Genomic DNA, 26,474 nt, shown 5'->3' with positions numbered 1-26,474 from the left:
CAATGTCATGGAGCTTAAATACAGAAAAGTACTGTGCTTTCTTCTAGTAGTTTTACAGTTTTAGGTCTTATGTTTAAGTTGTTAATCATTCGAATTGATTTCTTGTATATGGGGTGAGATAAGGATCCACTTTCATTCTCCTGCTTGTGGGTAGCCAGTTTTCCCAACACCATTTATTGAAGAGACCATCCTTTCCCCATCGTATGTTCTTAGAACCTTTGTTGAAAGTCAATTGACCATAAATATGTGGGTTTATTTCTGGGTTCTCTATCCTATTCTATTGGTTAATGTATCTATTTTTAAGTGAGTACTATGCTGCTTTAATTATTGTACCTTTGTAATATATTTTGAAATCAGAAAGTGTAAACGCCTTCAGCTTTGTTCTTTTTACTCAAGATTGATTTTGCTATTCTGGGTCTTTTGTGGTACCCTGTGAATTTTAGGATTGTTTTTTCCATTTCTGCAAAAAATGCCATTGGGATTTGGAAGGGGGGAGATGTATTATATCTGTAGATTGCTTTAGATAAAATGAATAGTTTTAAACAATATTAAGTCTTTCAATGCCTGAACATGGAATATCTTTCCATTTATTTGTGTTTCCTTTGATTTTTTCATCAATACTTTTAAGTTTTTGTTTTTTTTTTGTTTTGTTTTGTTTTTAGACTGAGTCTGGCTCTGTCGCCCAGGCTGGAGTGCAGTGGCCGGATCTCAGCTCACTGCAAGCTCCGCCTCCCGGGTTTACGCCATTCTCCTGCCTCAGTCCCGAGTAGCTGGGACCACAGGCGCCCGCCACTTCGCCCGGTTAGTTTTTTGTATTTTTTAGTAGAAATGGGGTTTCACCGTGTTAGCCAGGATGGTCTCGATCTCCTGACCTCGTGATCCGCCCGTCTCGGCCTCCCAAAGTGCTGGGATTACAGGCTTGAGCCACCGCGCCCAGCCTACTTTTAAGTTTTTAATGTACCTCTTTCACTTCTTTGGTTAAGTTTATTCCTATTTTATTCTTTTTGTTGCTTTTGTAAATCGATTCTTTCCTTGATGCCACTGATTTTTGTATGTTGACTTTTTTGAATTTATTTCTTAGTTCTACATTTTTGTGTATGTGTTTGTGAAGTTTTTAGGGTTTTCTACATATATGGTCATTTTACCTACAAACAGAGATACTTTTACTTCTTACTTTCCAAATTTAATGCCCTTTATTTCTTTTTCTTGCCTAATTGCTCTGGTTAGAACTTGCAGTACTACGTTAAATAGAAATGGTTTGGGTGCAGTGGCTCACACCTGTAAACCCAGAGCTTTGGGAGGCCGAGTTGGGAGTATTGCCAGAAGCCAGAAGTTCGAGACCAGTGTGGACAACATTGTGAGAACCTGTCTCCATCAAATAAAGAAAAGAAATGATGATGAAAGGAAATGGGTAATCTTGTCTTGTTCCCAGTCTTAGGAGAAAATCTTTCAATTTGTCAACATTGAGGATAAGGTTAGTTGTAAGCTTGTCAAATATGGCCTTTGTTATGTTGAGGTACATTCATGCTATACCTAGTTTGTTGAGCATTTTTATCATAAAAGGGTTTTGAATTTTTTCAAATACTTTGGTGCATCTATCAAGATGATTGTGTGATTTTTACCCTTCATTCTGTTACTGTGGTGTATCACATTTATTGATTTGCATATATTGACCCATCCTTGCAACCCAGGCATAAATTCCATTTGATCATGGTGAATGATCCTTTTAATGTGCTGTTGAATATGATTTGCTTGTATTTTGTTGAGAATTTTTACATCTATGTTCATCATACATATCATACATCTATGTTCATCACACATATCATGCATATCAGATGTATAGACCATCATATATATCACACATATAAGACGTATAGCCCTGTAATTTTCTTTTCTTGCAGTGTCTTTGTCTGGCTTTTGGTATACGGGTAATGTTAGCCTCATAATGTGAGTTTGGAAGTACTCCCTCCTCTTCTGCACAGTAAGGGAAACAATTGACAGAATAAAAAGGCAACCTAGAGAATAGGAAAAAAAATATTTAAAAACCATATGTCTGATAAGGGGTTAATCCCTAGCTCATATAAAAAACTCCCACTCAGGCTGGGCGTGGTGGCTCATGCCTGTAATCCCAGCACTTTGGGAGGCCGAGGTGGGCGGATCACGAGGTCAGGAGTTCAAGACCAGCCTGGCTAACATAGTGATACCCTGTCTCTACTAAAAATACAAAAATTAACTGGGCATATTGTGTGTGCCTGTAATCTCAGCTACTCAGGAGGCTGAGGCAGGAGAATTGCTTGAACCTGGGAGATGGAGGTTGCAATGAGCTGAGATCACACCATTGCACTCCAGCTCTGGGTGACAGAGTAAGACTCCGTCTTAGGAGGGGAAAGAAAACAACCTCCTACTCAGTAGTAGAGAAACAAATAAACTGATTTAAAAATGGGCAAAGGACTTGAACACACATTTCCCCAAAGAAGACCTACAACTGACCAACAGGCATATGAAAAGATGCTCAACATCATTAATTATCAGATAAATGCAAATCAAAACTACAGTGAAACATCACCTCAAACCTATTAGGATGGCTACTATTTTAAGAAGCCCAAAAGATAGTAAGTCTTGGAGATAATGTGGAGAAATCAAACCATTGTGTACTGTTGGTGGGATTGCTAAATGATTCAACCGCTATAGAAGACAGAATGGAGGTTCCTTAAAAAATAAAAGTAGAACTACCATATGGTCCAGCAATCCCACTCTGGGTATATATCCAAAGGAAGTCAAATTAGGATCTCAAAGAGATATCTGCACTTCCATGTTTATTGCAGCATTATTCACAATAGTTAAAATATGGAAACGAACCAAGTATTCATTAACAGATGAATGCACACACACACACACATACACACACAAACACACACAACAGAATCATTAGTTTTAAAAAAGAAGAAAATACTACATTTGCAAAAACATGGATGAACTTGGAGGACATTATGCTAAATGAAAGAAGTCATGCAAAGAAAGACAAATACTGCATAACCTCATTTATATGTGGTATCTAAAAAAGCTGAACGTGTAGAAGCAGATAATTCAGTAATGGTTGCTAGGGATTTGGATGTGGGGTGGGGGAAATAGGGAGTTGTTTAATGGATATTAAGTTTCAGTTATACTAGATGAGTACGTTTTAAAGATCTGCTGTACAACACAGTGCCTGTAATTAACAATATGGTATTGTGCACTTCAAAGTTTGTTAAGAAAGATTCTCATGTTAAAAGTTTACTGAACAATCAAACAAGCAACACCCCCTCTTCCCAAAAACAAAACCAAAAGGACACAAGTATACTTTGGGAGGTGATGTATATGTCTATCCCCTTGATTGTGGTGATAGTATCACAGGCATTTGCATATGCCCAAACTCATGCCATTGTTCACATTAAATATGTTCAATTCTCTGTATATCAATTATGCCTCAATAAAGCTGTTAAAAAACTAGAATAGGTGTCTGTGACATTGTAATTTGGGCAATAAAAGAAAGTGTGATCTGAGATTGCTGATCTCTGGGATATAATATAATGTTCACATCTCCATTTTATGAATAAATAAACTGATGCTTATGTGTGGATAAATGATTTGTTCAAGACCACACAGCTAAAAAGTGCCAGAATCAGGATGCTAGTCCAGGCATATCAGACCTGAATTTCTATAGTCTTAAATTATATGCCACAGCCCTCAGAAATATGCCTATCTCCTCTGGATTAGTGGCATCCCCTTTGCCTAACAGTCACTATAATTACTTGTGCCCTAAAACTCTCTAGCCTTCTGCTGTTCAATATTCTATGAATCCTCTATTGATATGTGACTATGAACACTTGAGATATGACTAGTATGAATAGAAATGTGCTCTAAGTGTAATTACACATATGAGATTTCAAAGATGTAGTCCAAAAAAGGTAAACTCTCTCATAAATAATTTTTACATCGATTACATGTCAACATAATCATGTTTTGGATATATTGCATTCAATAAAACATATTATTGACCGGGTGTGGTGGCTCATGCTTGTAATCCCAGCACTTTGGGAGGCTGAGGCAGGTGGATCACGAGGTCTGGAGTTTGAGACCAGCCTGACCAACATGGTGAAACCCCGTCTCTACTAAAAATACAAAAATTAGCTGGGCATGGTGGTGCACACCTGTAATCTCGGCTACTCCGGAGGCTGAGGCAGGATAATTGCTTGAACCCACGAGGCGGAGGTTGCAGTGAGCTGAGATCGCACCACTGCACTCCAGCCTGGGTGACCGAGAGACTCTGTCTCAAAACAAAACAAAACAAAACAAAAACACATGTTACAATTAATTTAACCTTTTTCTGATTTCTACACATTCTATTTTGCATATGGGCATCTCCTCCCAAATATATGAGAGAAGAAAATACATCTCTTGATACTTTCCTTACTGTTGCTCCAGGAAAAACACACTGTATGAGAGACATAAATGCTTGTTACAGAGGCCTAATCTAGGCCATGCATGGGACAAATTTGATGCTGCAGTCACCTTCCTGATGCTTACTTTCTCCTACGCATCTAAACTTAAAACAATTCCATCCCTTCCTAGCTCTACCCCCTGTGAGGCTCTTGTGAGAATGATACCATTGTATAAACTGTAGGTGCTCAAACAGTGTTTATTGAATGACTGATGACAGAGGAAACAGTTCTATGTCATTTTATAGATAGCAAAAATAGAGAGGAACTTGAAACTTTAAGTTTTAAGGGAAAGATCCCCATTACTGCTCTTCTGCTTCCTCCAGCTCCAGCGATGGTGTTGGCAGTATGTTTGGTGGAGGTGGTGCTGGTGGTGGGGAGGCAGTGGCAGAATCTCTGCTTTCTTTGGTGTTACTCTTGGTAGAAGTAGCAGTGTATGTGATCTGTCCTGAGGTCATGGTGCTGACGGTGGCAGAGTTCACAGGGGTGGCATTTGGAATGATGACAAGGTTGGTATTAGCAAAAAAGTTAGTGCTTTTGATTTGGGGGAGAATAGACAAAATATGTTTTCTTTGTATCACAGCACTAGAATTCTCGGCAGGTTTTAGCATCTCTTGGACGTCTTCATTAAGCACATTGGGTGTTCCATATTGCAGGTAGTTTTTAATCAATTTAACCACTTTTGGTCCAACACAACATTTTTTCATCTTGCATTTCTGTATCTCTTTTTCATCCACATTGCAATGATCCCTGCATCTCCCAAAACCCATTAAACAGCTTCTCAAGCCAATAAATTCTGCATAAAAAAAGAGAAAGTCATTGAGCCACGGCTAATAACTAGAGATGATGTTACAACTGCTATTCATACTCAATTTTAAGACTAGTGTTTAGAGATGTTGTTGAAGGCAAATGGGCAGGCCAAGAGAGTCTCTATGACCCTCTTGAATCCAAAATAAATTTCCTGTTTAGTCTGCCTTCCTTGAGTAACTTTAAGAAGCAAAAGGCACGTAGAGGATAGAGTAATTATTTGCTTTTAGGATAGAATTTTAGACCTTCAACTTAGCATCTTAGGTACTTGTCGGACATCACTATCCCATCTCCATAATCTTGGGAAATGCCAATGAGAGCAAAGTCTATCATAAAATTAATTTAAGAAAGAAGTGCAAAAGAGGATCAATAGAATTTTCAGGAGTCCTTTCTTTTCACCAAACCCAGTAGCCCATGACTTCTCTTTTCTCAGCAATTGCTAGATCTGTGATTCCTGAAGCATGGTGTTCTCCTATCTATTCTAGCCTCTTTGGACACTCTATCCCTCAGAAGTCTCATTCATTATCCCAGCCTTAACCTCATATCCACCAAGGTAACTTCTGTGTTGTTATCTATAATTCTAAATTCCTTGCTCAGCTTAGTATCTTATCTTTATCTGCTGAATGATTTTTCCATCCTAACGTCTCATCTTTCTTTTTTCTGAATCTAAAAAGCTTTTCTCCCTTGTTCATATTAATAACTCAATTATTTTCCATAAATTACAAGAGATTTATGTAGCATCTATTAATTTTCAAAGTATGTTCACATATATTTCCACATTGTTTTTTCATCAAATGGAAAACAGAAAAAATTCTTATATTGGAAGCAGTTGCGTTGATTAACCCCATTATATTCATATGAAATTGAAGTTCAAAGTGGTTAAGTGACTTTACCCAGGATGACACAGCCATACTTGCTTATGGTACTACCGTTTTCCTAGGGTCCCAAGATAAAAACATTAGAAGCATCTTTGACTCTTCCACTTTCCCTGCCCCGAAACCCATTGCTATTTTTTTCAAATAGCTGGATGATTCTTGTATTCTGAAACAAATCTCAATGCTTCTCCTTTCTTTTCCAAAAACAATAGTCAATCCCCTGGCTTAGCCTTTTGCCATAATGCATTCCTAGATGCCCTTATGGTAGTTTGGGGGTTTTCAGGAAGACAAAGGCTGAGAGAAGGGATAAAGGCTCTGGAAAACCTGAAAGAATTCAAGATGGAGAACACAGGCCTGTGTACTGGATCTTGAAAGGGTTTTTTTTGAGCATGAGGGAAGAACTTCCTCCTTTCTACACCAAAGCACAAACTGATAGGAACCTTTGCTTCAAGAGGTGGTTTTACAGGAAGGGGAACAATACACACTGGGGCATGCTGGATGGAGGGAGAACATCAGGAAAAATAGCTAATGCATCCTGGGCTTAATACCTGGGCGATGGGTTGGTAGGTGCCATAAATAACTATGACACATATTTACCTATGTAACAAACCACACATCCTGCACAAGTACCCCAGGACTTAAAAAAAAAAAAAAAAAAAAGAGGCGGTTTAAGATAGAAATAGAACTAAAAGGAGGTAGACCTGGGCTTAGTCTTAGCATGATAGACATATACAGGACAGGAAGGCAGCATTATATTTTGGATAGTTTCTGAATGGACAAAAAATACTCTGCTTTCTCTGTAGCTTCCTGGGTATTCCCAACGGACACAGTCTGGGAGTCAGAGCCTATGAGAATGTATCAGTGCACGACTGATACAGTAGGTAAGCTCTTTAACCATCTTTTTGAACAGCTCATCTTTCGGCCTCCTCTCTTTGGGTTTCCATTGTCATGGGCGGCCAAATCCTTGGTTCCTCACATCTACTCATCTTAAACCTGGGAATCTACATTACCTGTGTTCACCTGGTACTGTAGCATGAGGCTGGCAAAGATAGGAAAAAGGAGCTTCATGGTTGGGTGCCAGAGAGGAAGCCCTGGATCTGGGTTGATGCTCCTGAGCTCCAGCCTTTATTGGCTTCTTCATGGCCTTAGGCCATGAGCAGTGAAGTGCAGCCAAAGCAGGTTTGTGTGCTGCTCACCGTAGTTGTGTTTTTTCTGACTGTTTGAAGACACCCTCTCCTGAACACCTCTATGCAACAAATTTCTTGCTCTTGATCCTGGAGGAAAACATAAGATATGTAAGATAAGAAAGAAAGAGCAAGCCCTTTGCATGTCTCTCTCTTTTGTTTTTTTGAGATGGAGTCTCACTTTGTTCCCCAGGCTGGAGTGCAGTGGCGTGATCTCGGCTCACTGCAAGCTCCGCCTCCCAGGTTCAGGCAATTCTCCTGCCTCAGCCTCCCGAGTAGAGTATCTGGGACTACAGGCGAGCACCACCAAACCCAGCTAACTTTTGTATTTTTAGTAGAGACGGGGTTTCACCATGTTGGCCAGGCTGGTCTCGAACTCCTGACCTCAAGTGATCTGCCCACTTTGGCCTCCCAAAGTGCTGGGGTTACAGGCGTGAGCCACCGCACCCAGTCGCATGTCTCTTTCTTAATGTTGGAGTAGGATAAGAGTTAGATATTTGATTCACTAATTGTCAGCCCAGTTATGTTAAGGTTGGCACTTAGGGCATGAGAATTAGAAGAGACAGAGGAGCGTGAAGATTCTGCCTTGTTTGTACTGGTATGTCCAGTGGCCAGCATAGGTATTGGATCAACATACAAGTCAGTACATTTTTGTTAAACAAGTTTGTGGGAGACAGCTCTTGGCATATCTTTAACTTTTGAGTTTACAATGATTCCTACATCCTTTTAAAGTATCAATTGAAAAAAAAACCTTTTTTAACTTTGGGGGTATATGTGCAAGATGTGCTGGTTTGTTACATAGGTAAATGTGTGTCATGGGGGTTGGTTGTATAGATTATTTCATCACCCAGCTATTAAGCCTAGTGCCCATTAGTTATTTTTCCTGATCCTCTCCCTCCTCCCACCTTCCACTCTCCAATAAGCTCCAATGTGCATTGTTCCCGTCTGTGTGTCCATGTGTTCTCATCATTTAGCTCCCACCTATAAGTGAGAACATGCAGTATTTAGTTTTCTGTTTCTGCATTAGTTTGCTAAGGATAATGGCCTCCAACTCCATCCATGTCCCTGCAAAGGACACGATCTCATTCTTTTTTATGGCTGCACAGTATTCCATGGTATATATGTACCACATTTTCTTTATCCAGTCTTTATCCAAATGGCCAAATGATGGGCATTTGGGTTGATTCTATGTCTTTGTTATTGTGAATAGTGCTGCAATGAACATATGCATGCATGTGTCTTTATAATAGAACCATTTATATTCCTTTGGGCATATACCCAGTAATAGGGTTGCTAGGTCAAATGGTATTTCTGACTTTAGGTTTTTCAGGGATTGTCACACTGTCTTCCACAATGGTTGAAATAATTAAAAGCAGCGATTTTTATAGCATACTGCTCAGATTCCTTAGTCATAGCTGATTGATCCAGGGATAACAGCAGAACCAAGCCTACAAATCAGATGGTTTCCCCTGCTAATCTGGGACGTTTCCTAAGAAACTCAGATATTGAAGCTCATTGGCTCTGAATATTATTAATTGTTCAAGCCCTTTCAAGAGTTTCCCTGGTTCCTTACCTTCCTGAAATTCATGTTTTCTTAGGATTTCATTAGCTACTATAGTATCCAATGACTCCTCGGTTTTGTTTAAATTAAACTGTTATTTTTTAAAACAAGCAAATCTTATGAACTTTCAATTTATGAAATGTATATTTTACTTCTATGAACAAAAATAATCAAGTTTAGGCATATTTACTTACTACTTGTCAATACCAAGAGATGGAATTAACAGCCCTTTGGAATCAGTTGATCCTGAATATCACATATTAATTGGTTTCTGGTGTTCTAAGATGCATTAAAATAACATTATTCACCTCATTGTGTCTTGCTAGTCCCAAAGCATTAAGAATGTGAAGAGTACCAGTACAAAGAGAAGCACAGTTATTATGAAACAAAAAATCGAGTTAATAAGAATTGTAAAGTTATGAAAAATTAAGTATGTTGCATGTATGTATGGAATGAATCTATCAACAGTGTAGAATAATTTTGTAAAAAGACAAATTATTCACATGTGCAAGGTGTTGCATTTATTTATCCCAAGGTGTTGGGAAATGAAAAACACTAGCTATTATCAACATAAATTTTTTTTTTTGAGACGGAATCCCACACTCTTGCCCAGGCTGGAGTGCAGTGGCGCCATCTTAGCTCACTGCAAGCTCTGCCTCCCCCGGTTCACACCATTCTCCTGCCTCAGCCCACTGAGTAGCTGGGACTACAGGCGCCCACCACCATGCCCGGCTAATTTTTTGTATTTTTAGTAGAGATGGGGTTTCACCGTGTTAGCCAGGATGGTCTCGATTTCCTGACCTTGTGATCCGCCCACCTCGGCCTCCCAAAGTGCTGGGATTACAGGTGTGAGCCACCGCACCTAGCCCAGAAGTATTTTTAATACTCAGAATTATGTGCAAAAAATTTTGAAAACCCTGCATGATTTTTTTCATAATATAAATTTTCTTGAACTTTTTGTTATTGATTTCCAAATAATTTGTATATTGGGGAAGGGAATAACATATGGCAATAATTTTTGATACTGAGAGTGCTTTATTGATCATTTTTTCTACTTTTTTGACATACACATTTATTGCTATAAAATTCCCTCTTAGTACTGCTTTTGCTGTATCCCATAGGTTTGTAATGTTTTATTTCCACTTTCATTTGTTTCAAGAAATTTTTAAATTTCTGTCTTAATTTCTTCATTGACCCAATGGTCATTCTGGATCACGTTGTTTAATTTCCATGTGTTTGTATAGTGTTCAAAGTTCCTCTGGTTATTGATTTCTACTTTTATTCCACTATGGTCATAAAAGATACTTGATACGATTTTAATTATTTGGATTCTTTTGAGACCTGTCTTGTGGCCTAACAAGTGGTTTATCTTTGAGAATATTCCATATGATGAGGAAAATATGTGTATTCTGTGGCTGTTGGATGAAATGTTCTATAAATGTCTGTTAGGTCCATTTGGTTTATAGTGCAGACTAAGTCTGATGTTTCTTTGTGGATTTTCTGTCTTGATGATCTGTCCAATGCTAAAAGTGGGGTGTTAGTGTCCCTAACTATTATTGTTTTGGGGTCTACCTCTCTCTTTAGACCAGCAAGGTTCAAATTAATTCATACGTAGAAAAGATGACACAGTGGAAATCGAAAAGTGTTTATTTTTAAGTGAATGATTATGATAATGAAACACTACAAATCAAAACTTATGAAGTCCAGTTAAAGCTGCATATAAAGGGAAAATTAGAGTCTTACCCACTTGGCTATACTGAAGAAAAGCTGAAAATTTATGAGATAACAACACAAATAATAAGTTAGAAAACAATAACAAAATAAAAGGAAAGGAAGTTCAAAGAAAGGAAGGTAAAGCTGAGAGGAAAAAATAATTAAATATTTTTAAATTTTCATAATATTTAAAATAAAATATAATTAAATAAAAATCAAACATAAAATCAACAAAACCAAAAGTTGATTTTGAAAGGACCAATTAATTAATTCACTATAGGAATAACAAAGAAAAAAATGAAAACACATTGTCTATGTGAAGAATAAAACATGTAGCCATCATTACAAACTCTATAGATAGTAAAGAGATCAAAGGACATATTGTGAGTGACTTTATGCCAAAAATCAAATTTAGAAGAAATAAACAATTACTTGATGTGACCCAAGAAGAAACTGAAAATTTGACAGTTCTAAATTGTTAGGGAAATTAAATCTTTAAACTCAGTTGAGTTTTTCTGCTACATTCCAATGTCTGATCCCTAGCTCTATGGGTTTCCAGAGACAGTTGTAGAGGCAGCAGAAAAATATTCTTACTCTTATATTATAGCTACCATGGTGTGTTCCTGAAGTCCAACATGTCTAATCATGGGATCCTGTTACCCTACTTTCCTGATTATGAAAGAACTAGCAGATTCTCTGCTGGGCCAGTTTGCTGGGCTGTTCTGGAAGTCATTCTGGGAGACCAAGCCCACAGTCAGCTTCTGGAGAGAGTTTATAAGCACATAATTCTGAGTATTAAAAATATTTCTGGGCCAGGCGCGGTGGCTCACACCTGTAATCCCAGCACTTTGGGAGGCCGAGGTGGGCGGATCACAAGGTCAGGAAATCGAGACCATCCTGGCTAACACGGTGAAACCCCATCTCTACTAAAAATACAAAAAATTATTAGAACTAATAATTTTTGCTTTATATATCTGTGTTCTCTAGTGTTGGATACATATATATTTATAATTATCATATCCTCTTGCAAAAATTGACTCCTTTATTATTATACAATGACCTTCTTTGTCTTTTTTTACAGTTTTGTTTTGAAAGCCATTTTTATCTGATATAAGTATAATTACTTATCTTCTTTTTTGGTTTCTATTTGCATATGATTTCTTTTTTTCTTTTTTTTGAGACAGAGTCTCGCTCTGTCACCCAGGCTGGAGTGCGGTGGCCGGATCTCAGCTCACTGCAAGCTCCGCCTCCCGGGTTCACGCCATTCTCCTGCCTCAGCCTCCCTAGTAGCTGGGACTACAGGCGCCCGCCACCTCGCCCGGCTAGTTTTTTGTATTTTTTAGTAGAGACGGGGTTTCACCGTGTTAGCCAGGATGGTCTCGATCTCCTGACCTCGTGATCCGCCCGTCTCGGCCTCCCAAAGTGCTGGGATTACAGGCGTGAGCCACCGCGCCCGGCCTGATTTCTTTTTTTCATTCCTTTGTATTCAGTCTATGAGTTTCTTTATAGGTGAAGTGAGTTTCTTATAGGCAGCCTATAGTTGGGTCTTGCTTTTTTATCCATTCAACCACTCTGTCTTTTGATTGGAGACGTTAGTCCATTTACATTCAATGTTCTTATTAGTAGGTAAGGACTTACAACTGCTGTTTAAAAATTTATCTTCTGGTTGCTTCATTGGTCCTCTTTTTCCTTCCTTCTTTCCTTCCTTCCTTCCTTCTTTCCTTCCTTCCCTCCCTCTCTTTTCCTTCCTTCCTTCCCTCCCTCACTTTTCCTTCCTTCCTTCCTTCCTTCCTTCCTTCCTTCCTTCCTTCCTTCCTTCCTTCCTTCCTTCCTTCCTTCCTCCCTTCCCTCCCTCCCTCCTTCCTTCCTTCCCTCCTTTCCTTCCCTCCCTCCCTCCCTTTCCTCCCTCCTTCCCTCCTCTCTCCCTCCTTTTTTCCTCTCTCCCTCCCTTCCCTCCCTTCCTCCCTCTCTCCCTTCCTCGCTTCCTTCCTTCCTCCCTCCCTCCCTTCCTTCCATCTTTCTTTGTGTAAAGTTGACTTTGTGTGGTAGTATGTTTTAATTTCTTGCATATTTGTTACAGGTTTTTGTTTTGTAGTTACCATGAAGCTTGCAAATAACATCTTATAACCACTTATTTTAAACTGGTGACAACTTAATTCTGATTAAAAAGAAAAGAAAAACAGACTAACAAGCAAAGAGACAACTAAAAAATCCTACACTTCATCCTCTCTGCTTTTTGATTTTTATTGTCTCTATATCTTTTTATACTATGTCTTAAAAAGTTGTTGTCATTATTATTTTTGATTGGTTTGTCTTTTAGTCTTTCTACTAAAGATATGAGTGGTTCATATGCCACAATTACAGTGTTAGAGTATTTGTATTTGTCTGTGTACTTACTATCACCAGTGAGTTTATAGCTTCAGATGATTTCTTGTTGTTCGTTAATGTCCTTTTTTTTCAGGCTGGAGAACGCCCATGGGCATTTCTTGTAAGACGGATCTGGTATTGATGAAATTCCTCAGCTTTTGTTTGGGAGACTATTTTTCCTTCATGTTTAGAGGATAATTTTGCTGGAGATAATATTCTAGGTTGAAGGCTGGTTTTCCTTCAGCACTTTTCATATGTTTTCCCACTCCCTCCTGGCCTGTAAAGTTGCTGTTGAAAAGTTTGCTGCCAGATGTACTGGAGTTCCTTTATATGTTATTTGCCTCTTTTCTCCTGGTGCTTTTAGGATCCTTTCTTTATCTTTGATCTTTGAAAGTTTGATTATTATAAGCCTTGAGGTAGTCTTATTTGGGTTGAAACTGCTTGGTGTTTTTTGACCTTCTTGTACCTGGAGGCTTATATCTTTCTTGAGGTTTGGAAGGTTGTTTGTTATTATTTCTCTGATCTTTCTACCCTGATCTCTCAAAATGTTCCATGTGCTGAGGAAAAGATCTCTCTATTTACCCTGTTCTTTCCCTCTACATCCTCTTTAACACCAATAACTCTTGGATTTACCCTTTTAAGGCTATTTTCTACATTTTGTAGGCATACTTTATTCTTTTTTAATTTTTTTTTGGCTTCGTTTATTTTTGGATAGCCTGTCTTCAGTTCTCACCAGTTCCTTCTTCTGCTTGATCAATTCTGCTGTTGAAAGATTCTTATGCATTTTTCACTTGGACAATTAAACTTTCAGCTCCAGAATTTCTGCTTGATTTTTAAGCAATTACTTCAATTTCTTTATGAAACTTTCCTGATGTAATTCTGAATTCTTTCTCTGTGTTGTCTTGAAGTTTGTTGAGTTTCATCAAGACAGCTATTTTGAATTCTTGTCTAAAAAGTCACGTATCTCCATCATTCTCAGATTGGTCACTGATGCCTTATTTAGTTCATTTGATGAGGTCATATTTTCCTAGATATTCTTAACTCTTGAAGATGGTTGTTGATGTCTGGGCATTGAAGAGTTAAATGCACATGGTAGCCTTCACAATCTGGGCTTGTTTGAACCCGTCCTTCTTGGGAAGGCTTTTCAGGTATTTGAAGGAGATTGAGTGTTGTGATTTGAGGCTGTGGTTATTGAAGCTATATCAGCAGTAGAGGGTGCCCTAAGCTCAGAAACACTGCAACTCTCGCTGAGTCCTAGAGGAACCACCTTAGTGGGCTGGGGTTAACATTTGGCCAAATTCCCTGGGTTACCAGGCAGAGTTTCTTCTTCTCTTCCCTCATTTACCCCCAAACAAAAGGAGTCTCTCTCTCTCTCTGTGCGGGGCTGCTTGGAGTTGGGGGAAGGGCAAGTCCAGTGGCCACCACAGCTGGCACCGTGCTGGGTTACTTTTGGTGCTTTACTTTACTGTGGCTGAGCTGGTTGGTACCCAAGTTGCAAGGCAAAGCCTTCTGTACTCTTCCCTCTTCTTCCCCCAAGTGGAAGGAGTCTATCCCTAAGCTGCATTGCTTAGAGTTGGGGGAGAGGTGACATAGGCAATCCTTAGCCACCATAGCTGGTTTTGCACTAGGTTGTGAGCACCCCAAGTTCACTGCCACTGGGAAAGGTTCACACTGTAGCTTACCTGCCCCTTCCAGCTCTAACTCTATTGCTTTGGGGTAGAGATATTAGACATTGTCTCCAGGATCAGATGTCTGGGATATCAGATGGAAACCGATTATTTACATTATAATGCATACAGTGTTCAAATAATTTCAGAAGCAAGCAGCAATGTTTTTAATTATAGGCATCTATTTATCCTTAATTATTGTAGCAGATGTCCTTGCAAGTTTACTCTTTCATCCCAGCATTTCATTTTTGAATAAATAGCATTCCGGCAAAAAGGATGGAGAGAAAATTTGGTGTAGATTAGTGTCTTAAGATGAAGACAGAAGTCACTGAAGTGTGAAAAAGAGAGAAGGGAAAAGCTGCTGTCCATGAATTTCTAGACTTTTGAAATATTGATGGAAGTTCTGGGAAAAAAATCAAAGAGATTCTACACACCTGCCCCCATTCCATATCCAAGACTAGAACCCCAAGTTATTCAGCCCCTCTTGTCCCAACATCAACCTTCCTATATATAGGGAGTTGATTAAAGAGCATTTCTTGATTAAGAAGGGATTTGGACTCCAGATTCTCCCTGTAGATACTCTCAAGGTGATTCTGTCTCATTCCCATGACTGGCAGGAGGTGATAATAAATCAGCCTTCTAAATAAGTGAAAAAAAAAATGCAGCCGAGCACGATGGCTTATGCCTGTAATCCCAGCACTTTGGGAAGCCAACGCTGGTGGATTACCTGAGGTCAGGAGTTCGAGACCAGCCTGGCCAACATGACGAAACCCATCTCTACTAAAAATACAAACAATTAGCTGGGCATGGTGGTGGGTGCCTGTAATCCCAGCTACTCGGGAGGCTGAAGCAGGAGAATCGCTTGAACCCAGGAGGTGGAGGTTGCAGTGAGCCAAGATCATGCCATTGCACTTCAGCCTGGGCAACAAGAGTGAAACTCTGTCTCAAAAAAAAACAAAAACAAAAACAAAAAAACACAGGATTTTTGGATTTTTGCATTTCAGGGGTTCAGCATTTTGTTTTACTTCATGCAGTTTTGTCTTCTATCTCTTACAGTCGTTGATCATACTGGTGTTTTTTTTTTCTCTTAAGGATAATTTCCTTTGATTTTTTAGGATGTGTTTTCCTTTCGCATCTCCCTCTCTTGTAGGCATTCTTCAAATTTTAGTCTCCTCAGAATGTTATTTTATAGTGATTACCTGTTATTGCTCAACATTATTAATTTTTCAGTTCATTCAGCAGATATCTATTGAACATTAGATACCATGATCAATACTATGTGTCAACTGCTGTCTATGTATAGAGGATATTGCAGTAAATAAAACGTATAAAATTCTTGACTTAATGGAGTTACTTTGTATCTTCCCTCTATAAGAATGAGCCGTGCATCACTATTGGTAAACAGTTTCCTCAGCCTCAGTCTTGTAATTCGGCAACCTGCTGGCTTTCTGTATCAAAATAGCTTACTTCTGCCTCAAAATATTTAAAACAGAGTAAATTTAAAACCGAGTTATATATATATATATATTTAAGAGGCAGAGTCTCACTATGTTGCTTAGGTTGGCGTGCAGTGGTTTTTCACAGGTGTGAACATAGTGCAGTACAGCCTTGAACTCTTGGGCTTAAGCGATCCTCCTGACTCTGCCTCCCAAGTAGCTGGGACTACAGCTGTGCACCATGGCACCTAGCATTGGATAACCTTTTATGATATTTATAATATGCTGCTTCACAACAACTAAGGTACCTAGAAAACTTGGCATAATGGTCTCTGTGTTACACATAAGGAAAGTGAACCAAAGAATATAAATAGCTTTTTCAGGGCTGGGTGAATTTCCCAGAATAAACCCCAGCTCACTCTCACCCCATAGCACTCCATATCAAATGTTCTGAATAGCATGGTGCTTGTCCTCTGCAATGAGCTGTACTTCTGCTCTTTCCTTTCTGTTCTCATGACTATACCCCAAACTCAACCTATGCTTTTAAAACTTCATAGTTGTCCATGTGAGCTTTCTTCAAAGGCTGAAGACAGCATGAACTCAGTCTTTGAAATTCCAGTGCCCTAGAACAAAGGGAATGTGGATGTGTGTGGCCGTTCCCCACATGCAACAGATAGGGAGCCCTTTTGAAATTCACAGGAGGTTTCTTCAGAACAAGTTAAAGACCTTCCTTTTTTTAAAAGCAAGGGAAAATTCAATGAAATAGGACCTTTGTTGTAGCAAATAGTAGAGATGAAAATAAAAATACAATAACATAGGGTTGGCTGGTCTTTCTTGACAGCTGTATCAAGGTGGTAAAGGCAGGTTGAGACACCAGGACACTTGCTGAAATTAGAGGGGACTTTGTAGGACTAATACAGATTTTATCACTTAAGAGGCCTTGTCTTCTCATGGATTCTCCAGGCCTGGTTTCCACTTTAATTTAATTTAACCTTAGAACAAAATCTACTCAAGGGATTCAATAAAATTAAAAATTTTTATTCTTTGTCAAGTACATTCTTAGGAGTGGCGTTTAAAAAAATTACAAGTGCTTGGTGATAAAGAATCCAACTTCTAGTTACAGATTTGTGCCCCTGCTTTGATTTGTGGTAAGGCACTAGCTATTTTATCTCCATAAAATACATGGTATATCCAACTTGGATATTCCTGGGAGATGCACAGCCTTGGCCTAGAGTTTATGACTCTATGGAGATCTTGGCCTTCCCCCTGGGCTGGTGAGAATGTTGTGAGCTGGACCTCTTCCTCAGTTTCCCCTTTCATCAAGATTGGAGAATGCCTGGGTCTATGAGGTTTCTTAACATGAGACTGACAAAGACAGGGACAAGGACTTTTGTGGTTGGAGAGGCACCAGAGAGGAAGGAGCAGTTCTGTGCTGTGAGGCAAAGAACTTTTGCTCTTGTTGACTTTTCCGTGGGCCTGGTCAGTGAGCACAAGATAGGAGTTGCTCATATTAGATGTTCTACAAGCAACCCTGTGTCATCAAAGTCTTTCCTGACTACTCCTGGGCTCCAAACTCCATACAACAAGCACCACTGATAGAGGGCTTAGACATGAAAGACAGGAAGAAAAAGACATATTCCCATCCTTGAAAAGCATATAATGCCAGGGTTACTTATCCATTGCTGCATAATGAATTACCCCAAAATGTAGTGGCTTCAAAACAATCATCATTTGTTATTCTTTCATGGTCTCTATGGGTTAGAAATTAAGGCTTAGCAGAGATGGCTTGTCTCTGCATGGTAATGTCTGTGACGTCAGCTGGGAAGGCTCAAAGACTGGAGACTGGAATCATCGGGAGGCCCATTCACTTACATGTCTGGCAGTTGATGCTGACTGTGAGCTACAGGCCTTGCTGTCTCCATGTGGCCTGAGCTTCCTTCTAACATGGTGGCTGGAGACAGAGGGCCAGTCAGAAGCTATTCTGCCTTGGAAATCACGTGATATCTCTTCCACTGCATTGTACTGTTCAGGTTGGTTACAAAGATCTTCCCACATTCAAGTAAAGGGAGCAGTGACTTCACTGCTTGTTGTCAGCCACAGATTATAAGACTAGATTTGTAACTAATATTGCTAGCTGTTTTCTTTGAAATGACAAGTTCACCTTGTTAATTTTTGAGAAAATTTCTGCCAAGTATGTAAGCCTGAATAACCATACTTTTTCCATCATTCTTTCAAGTAAAAATGATATTTCATAAAAAAGTGTCTAGTTCAGTTTAAAATCCAAATAATTAAGTGATTTTTCTGGTGACAACCATCATAGCTTGCTGTGTTGCAGAAGTGCTTTATATGTACTTTTCATTGTATGACTCAGAACATAGTGTCAAAAAGGTAAACTGACGCATAATAAAATGTTTAAAAGAGTTTATTTGAGCAAACAGCAATGCATGAATTCGGCAGCTCCAAACCAGAAGTGGTTCAGAGTTTTTACTTAAGAAGTGGTAAGGAAGCTGGGCACGGTGGCTCATGCCTGTAATCCTAGCACCTTGGGAGGCCAAGCTGGGAGGATTGCTTGAGCCTAGGAGTTTGAAACCAGCCTGAGCAACATGGTGACACCCTTCTCTCTACAAAAAAAAAAAAAAAAAAAAGAAAGAAAAAAAATTAGCTGGGCATGATGGTGGGTGCCTGTGGTCCCAGCTACTGAGAAGGCTGAGGTGGGAGAATGGCTTGAGCCCAGGAGCTCAAGTCTGCAATGAGCCATTACCATGCCACTGCACTCCAGTCTGGGTGAAGAAGTGAGGCCCTTTCTCAATTAAAAAAAAGAAAAAGTGGTAAGGAACACGCTTTCGTACAGTAAGTGTGGAAATAATACAAATAAAATATTTGATTGGTTATAGTTACAAAAATTGTCTTATTTGGTCTATCCTGCTGGGAAGTACCTTCTTATATAATTATGAGTTAGTTAGCTGCTTTTGATTGGTTGAGATTAAGTTCTATTTTTCTTTAATATAGGCGTTTACAGGAAATACCTCCAATTACGTTTTGCTTATGTTTGCAAATCAAGAAAAGTTATGATCAATTAAGAGGCCTTGTCTGCTCATGAATTCTCCAGGCCTGGTTTCCTCTTTAATTTTACTTTAACCTTAGAACAAAATCTACTCAAGGGATTCAGTAAAATTAATAATTTTTATACTCCGTCAAGTATATTCTTAAGTGTGGCATTTTAAAAAATTACAAGTGCTTGATGATAAAGAATCCAACTTCTAGTTACAGATTTGTGCCCCTGCTTTGATTTAGTAAGGCACTAGCTATTTCATCTGCATCAGTTTGCATTTTCAGAGCCAATGTCAATTTTGTGAAAAGGCAAAATATTATTATGAAACTAGTTATTTAAAAAATATTGTTATGAAAACAATTTGGACCTTGCAGACTCCTTCAAAGGGTTTTGGGGATACCTTGGCATATACAAACCCCATGGAAGACCACTGGGTGAACACATTTAACTGCTAGATATCTTGAGGACATTTAGAGAGCTCTGAGAGGAGTTCCAAATAGAAGTTGAAAATAATGAGCAGCATTACCTTTTAGGGCTACCACTCTGACTGAAATATAGAGGCTACATCGGAGGGTGCATAGGAGTGGCAATGGAACTGGAGAGAATGGAGGGGCTTTGAGTACAGAACACCCAGAACGATTGTGTGTAAAGCATGAGGGAGGGATCACAGAGGCGCTATTCAACCTGCCTTTAATACTCTCATTTCCATTTCCTCTCAAGCTAACTCCTACTCACCTCTCAAGTCTCTGCTTAATTGCAGCTTTTAAGGAGAGTCTCTTTAATATCCTGGACTACTGTTGATCACTTAATTTTAACCTCCTATTCATTTTATTCCTTCACCGAATATTAAATTGAGCATCTATTATGTGCCAGAAACTGTCTTAGGGGCTGGTAATAATCTATACCACAGAAAGTCTCTGCCATCATGGAGCTTAACATTCAAGTGGGTTAAAATAATGAATAAAAGCAGATATTGTTCTTGCCCTCATGGAGTTTTTCCACTGAATGCTGCATGCAGGGAACCGGGTGGCTGCTGCTGAGGGCTTTGTGAAAACTGGAGATCATGAATTCAGGTGCCACTAATCTGCACAGCTGTGCAATTTTTTCCAGCACTGCTCATCAGCCTGGATTTGTCTGTGGAGAAGACAAGCAGTTAAAAGGATCTGGAGTTGAAATTTTCACACAGGTGGGTGCAGAAATTCTTTAAAGATTTTAAAAATGGTATTGGGATTTGAGGATGCTGACAAGGGAGTGCTTGAAGTGATGAATCATGGGGTTGAGGCTGCTAAAGAAAAGTGATGGAGGCTTTGGGAGGCTGAGGCGAGCGGATCACAAGGTCAGGAGATGGAGATCATCCTGGCTGACATGGTGAAACCCCACCTCTACTAAAAATACAAAAAAAATTATCCAGGCGTGGTAGCGGGCACCAGTAGTCCCAGCTACTCGGGAGGCTGAGGCAGGAGAATGGCGTGAACCCAGGAGGCGTAGCTTGCAGTGAGCGGAGATGACGCCACTGCACTACAGCCTAGGTGACAGAGCAAGACTCCGTCTCAAAAAAAAAAAAAAAAAAAAAAAAAAAAAGAAAAGAAAAGTGAAGGAGGAAGTGTATAGCTGATGCATGTTCTGTAGTAACAAAATGAAGGAGCTGAAAAGGTGTGTGGGTGTGATCAGAGAAGGTGATAGGAGTTCAGAGTTCATGTGTGGAGTGGTCATTGGTGATGACATGGACAGCTCTATGTCTAGAAATCAGGAGTAGAATAGCAGGTAAATTATTGACATTAAGAAGGACAATTAACTGGACATTTGTAGAATTGAGTAGTTTTTCCATATGGATGCTGAAGTCACCAATAATAAAGGCAATAATCAGAATAGATACATTCTAAACAAAGTGCCAACGTCCTCAATAAATGAGGGGCTGCTTTTTAAAATATACCAATAAAGATGGTTGAAGAGGCATTGAAAAGAGCCGACTTGAGTCTTGACTAGTTGGGGATTTTGCACTACAGAAGCGACGTTTTCTTTCTTTTTTTTTTTTTTTTTTTTTGAGACGGAGTCTCGCTCTGTCGCCCAGGCTGGAGTGCAGTGGCCGGATCTCAGCTCACTGCAAGCTCCGCCTCCCGGGTTTTTACGCCATTCTCCTGCCTCAGCCTCCCAAGTAGCCGGGACTACAGGCGCCCGCCACCTCGCCCGGCTAGTTTTTTGTATTTTTTAGTAGAGACGGGGTTTCACCGTGTTAGCCAGGATGGTCTCGAACTCCTGACCTCGTGATCCGCCCGTCTCGGCGTCCCAAAGTGCTGGGATTACAGGCTTGAGCCACCGCGCCGGGCCGCGACGTTTTCAAAATAACATTGGGAAGGGAGGAAGATGCCACACCCACCTTTTGGCCTTGAGTCATGCAAAGTGGGAAAATGAACAGCATCATCTTGAGAGTACAAGTTGATGGTGAATCCACAAGGGAGAAAGAGGATTAATTTAACACAGGGAGAAATGAAAAGTTAGATGAGGAGATTCTGGTTGTACAGGATTTAGTTACCTTCCAATGGGGTTTCAATTAGGGACAGTGGGAAAGTTTGGGAGGGAGGAAAGCAGTGGGAAATTGGTTGCTATTGGCTGTAAGATTTCCATATATATTTGTTCTAGCACTTCCCAAGAGAATACAGATTAGTTGTGATAACTCCCTGTTACAGCTAATTTGAGTAATTTTCCTTCCTGGCTCTTAGAAAAACTCAGGCTCTTCAAGGCCATGGGAGGGTACCTCCTTCTTTCTCTACCTACAGTTCCACCAAAACACTTTATTTCTGCAGGATGATAGATAAAATAAATTGATCGTCTCCTCTGCCTTCTGCAGTGGACCAATGTTAGAGATTCCCTAGCAGCCTTTCTCAGTTGGGTTTCTGCAAGAAAATTAAATCCTAACAACAAAACACATCCATTGTGTTTGGATTAACTTATCTTCTAAGCACCTAGAATGGTATTTGTTATGTATCATCTTTGGAAGAATTGGGAAAATGTCACCTAAGTCATTTTCTATGTTCTGTGGTTCAAATGAGGAACACCAGTTGAGAAAGGCCCCTACAACACTGCCTCATCTAAAGAAGGCCAAGTCTATAGATGGTAAACTACAAGGTGGGATTCATAAATGGTCATACTTGCTCCCACCTATCACTACCTAGCCACAGCTTTGTTTCTTTAAAGAAGAAGGAAGCCACATCTTGATCTTTAGAGGTCTTATACACCAATGGAAACAATTGTGGGGAGGGAAGGAAAGGAATAAAATTTGGGTGTCGGGCAGAATGGATTCAATTTAGCTTACACTGCTGGTGCATTAATGATACCCTGGAAAAGTCACTTCATATCTTCTGGGCCTGAGTTTCCTAATTTCAAATGTGCTGGCAGTGACATCATGCCCAAAGTATTGTGCATATGTAAGTGTGATAATGTAAGTGCAAGTGCTCAGCATATGATGGGTGCCAACAGATTATTAGCTCACTTCCATTTGACGCCTCCTTGCCTCACTCCTTTGTTCCATCCCTTTCTCCTGTCCCTATTGTTAGAGTCTTAGTAGGATTATTGTTCCCTGAAACAAAGCAAAGATTGAAGGAATTGTCTTGGCAAAGGTAGGTTACAGGACAAGATGATAAAAGGCCCTCAGGAGGAGGGTTTAGCAGCAAGGTCAGCCCCTCACCTGGGTTATGTGACTCTAGGGTGATTTCTGTGATAGAGGTAGCCTAGAGTGGAAAGTACAACACATTCTTCAGGGACCTCTAATAGCAACTCTGGCTGAACAGACAGATTGCACACTCCTTGTACCTGTGACTTATCTCTTCCAGTTCTAGTAGAGGGTCCTTGCCCCAGGCACAGCATGTTCTGCAACCACTCTTGTTCACACTTCTGCCATGGTCCAGAGAGTAAAGCCTTAGGAGAGACTTCTTATGTCGTCAGCTAAGATCGTGCAGCATGCCTTATGCCTGTTATTGAGAATATGCATAGGTAATTGTGGGGTAGGGCAAAGAATATGCTCCTCCAGGTCCCCAGAGGAGAAAATATGTTTAAGTGTCAGAAACAAGATAGATTAACTTATAAAGCTATGTACTAGCAGCATAAACAGTGAAATATAAGTGACAGTTCTATTTCTTTGGGGACAAAGAACAATGAAGTTTTTGCATTGCTACAGCAAATACAGTATAATACAATACGTATTAGAACTTTCATTGTGTAATTCAAAGTTGTTCAAAGCCCTGATTACTTAGCTGCACGATTACTTGCTCATACAGATACTTGAATTACTTTGATATAAAATGTCTATTCTTGGCCAGGTGCTGTGGCTCACCTCTGTAATTCTAGCACTTCAGGAGGCCAAGATAGGAGGATCACTTGAGGCCAAGAGTTTGAGACCAGTCTGAGGAACATAGCAAGACTCTGTCTCTAGAAAAAACTAGCCAGGCATAGTGATGCGCAACTGTAGTCCCAGCTACTCAAGAGATTGAGGGAGGAGGACTGCTTGAGCTCAGGCGGTCGGGGCTGCAGTTAGCTATGATTGTGCCATTGCACTCCAGCCTGGGCAACAGAGTCAGACCCTGTGTCTTAAAAAAATGATTAAAATGAAAGATTTTTTCTTGTTGAATGCTTGGATATATGCCACAGAAATTGCCGTGTTTTCTTTTTTGATGATTGCTATTTGGGTAACAAAATGGTTTTTACTCTCATACAGGTAGTTCCCTATTTATGATAGTTGACATGATTTTTTGAGTCTACAATGGTGCGAAAGCCATATACATTCAGTAGAAACCATACTTCAAGTGCCCATGCAACCATTCTGTCTTTCACTTTCAATATAGTATTCAATAAATTACAGGAAATAGTCAACGCTTTATTATAAAATAGTCTTTTTATTACATGATTTTGCCCAACTATGTGCTCAAATAAATATTCTGAGCACATTTAAGGCAGGCTTGGCTAAACTATGATGTTAGGTAGGTTAGTTGTATTAAATGAAATTTTGACGTATGATATTTTCAATTTATGGTGAGTTTATTGGGACATAACTCCCTCATAAGTTGTGGAGTATCTCTTTATCTTTCGGTGCCTATGTCCTTCTGTAACAGACATTTGACACTTTATCTGCTCAGCACCTTTTAACGTCCTCTGTATGTTTGTAGAATTCTACATCTCTGCTGGAGATGATCAACTTTCCTCTTAAATGCATGCTCATCTTCCATAATATATAATGGTCACTGGGAAGTGGTTGCCAATGTCTTATTCCCCTTGCATCTGTGTGGTCATGTGATTTGTTCAATGGAATGTGAAGTGAAGGGATGGGTGTCACTTCTGGGATTAGGCTTTTAAGACTGAGATATGATTTCTTCATGTCTTACATGTCTTACATTTGTAACAAAAGTCTCATTGATTTGTTTATGAGAGAAATATAAGGCAAATGTATGAAGCCCTTAAATGATAGATTAACAGGGCTCCTTATAGAGGGAGATGTGGATCCAGGAAGAGAGGCTTGCTGATGTATGTGATGGTGGCCTCTACAAGGGAGATTCTGGCAATGTCTCTCTGTAATGTGACTAGTGTAAGCCTGGTTCCTGCGTTGCTGCATATCATAACTCTGCTTGTTAGGATATATCAGCAGAGGATCTTGTACTTGATAATGGACTGTCACGCTGCCCTTTGTAGGAACATAATGCTTTACAATCATCTAACATCACATGGAGTAGCACGTGAATGCCCTGCCAGTGAGCACCTTCTAGAGGAGTCACAGGATATTTTGCAGGCCTATTCATCACCATTTCTTGTAGGATGAGTCCCAGTCTTCTATTTACTGTTGATCTCATTTTCCTAAGTGTTATGGACAGCCTGTTTGACCTTCACGTTCTTATTGCATACTTCTAAGTTAGTTTAGTTTTCATATAAAATCATATAGTGTTTTGCCATTTTAAAATCAAAATAAACTATACATAAAACTATAAAAAATAATCATTCTGGTTGTTGGGGTACAAGATTGGTGAGCCATCATGCCCAGCCCCTAAATATTTCATTTTTGATGCTATTATGGAAAGGGTAGTTTTTGTCAAAATTTCTTTTTCTGATTTTTGCTAAAATATGCACATGCATATTTTTGTATACAGACTTTTTATTCAAAACCTTGCTAAATTCATTTATTAGATGTAATAGCCTTTTCATGGATTCTTTAGGGTTTCCTATGTACGTGATCATGTTATCTGCAAATAAGGAAAGTTTTATCAATTGAGCTCATGAAGAGAGAAAGTAGACTGATGATGATCAGAGTCTGGGAAGGATAGAAGGGGGTCTAGGGAGAGCGGATGGTCAATGGGTATGAAAATATAGTAAGATAGAATGAATAAAATCTAGTACTCAATAGCAAAACAGGGTGACTACAGTTGGAATTAATTTATTCTACATTTAAAAATAACTAAAAGAGTATAATTAGAATGTTGATAACAAAAGAAAAGATAAATGCTTGAGGTGATGGATACCCCATTTACCCTAATATGATTATTACACATTGTATACCTGTATCAAAATAACTTTGTACCCCATAAATATATACATCTACTATGTACCTACAAAAATTAAAAATTAAAAATTAAAAAAAGAATCTGCTATATCTTCCTTTTCTAAATGCATGCATTTTATTACTATTTCTAGCCTTTTTGGACTAGCTAAGACCTACAGTATGATGTTAAGTAAAAGTGGTAGTGGTCAACTTACCATTTGTTCCTGATTAAAGTAGAAAGGCATGAGCCTTCTAAATTAAAGGTGATGTAATCTTTAGTTTTTTTTTGTAGCTAACATTATTCAGCTTGAAGTTACCATCTCTCCTAGTTTGACGAGAATTTTTTTTTGAAAGGGTTTTGAATTTTGTCAAAAGCTTTTCTTGCATTTACTGAAATAATCATATGTTTTTCTCCTTTCTTCCATCAATATGGTGAATTATGTTGATTCATTTTTTGATGTTACATCAATTTTGCATTCTGGGGATAAACATCATATTGTCCTGTTCTATGATCCTTTCTATTCTTCATTGAATTCAATTTGCTAATATTTTATTATAGATTTCTGAATTTATGTTCATGAGAATATTGGCTCATAGTTCTCTTTTCTTGTGATATCTTTGCATGTTTTTGGAACCAAGGTAATACTGACCTAGAAGAATGATTTCAGAAGTGTCCCCTCCTCTATTTTCTGAAAGAGTTAGTGTAGAATTCCATTATTATTTCTTGGTATACTTCACCAGTGAAGCCATCAAGGCATGAAAGTTTCTTTATGAGAAGATTAAATTATGGATTCAGTTTCTCCAATTGATACAA

General features: G+C 39.1%; 2 protein-coding genes across 6 annotated transcripts in view; one reads left to right on the top strand and one right to left on the bottom strand.

Annotated features, from left to right (window-relative positions):
* Window positions 1–26,474, top strand: part of REM1 (RRAD and GEM like GTPase 1) — a 753,594-nt gene that overhangs the window by 358,761 nt on the left and 368,359 nt on the right. The gene's annotated exons all lie outside the window — the stretch shown is intronic.
* On the bottom strand, window positions 4,663–7,259 carry DEFB129 (defensin beta 129). The gene is made up of 2 exons (XM_050807333.1): window positions 7,171–7,259; window positions 4,663–5,274 (listed from the first exon to the last, which is right to left on the bottom strand). The coding sequence occupies exons 1-2, from the start codon at window positions 7,226–7,228 to the stop codon at window positions 4,781–4,783; spliced, it is 552 nt and encodes a 183-aa protein (XP_050663290.1). The 5' UTR covers window positions 7,229–7,259; the 3' UTR covers window positions 4,663–4,780.

Source organism: Macaca thibetana, chromosome 10 (genome assembly GCF_024542745.1).
Source record: "Macaca thibetana thibetana isolate TM-01 chromosome 10, ASM2454274v1, whole genome shotgun sequence".
Taxonomy (NCBI): domain Eukaryota; kingdom Metazoa; phylum Chordata; class Mammalia; order Primates; family Cercopithecidae; genus Macaca; species Macaca thibetana.
This window is presented reverse-complemented; position numbering and strand designations above follow the sequence as displayed.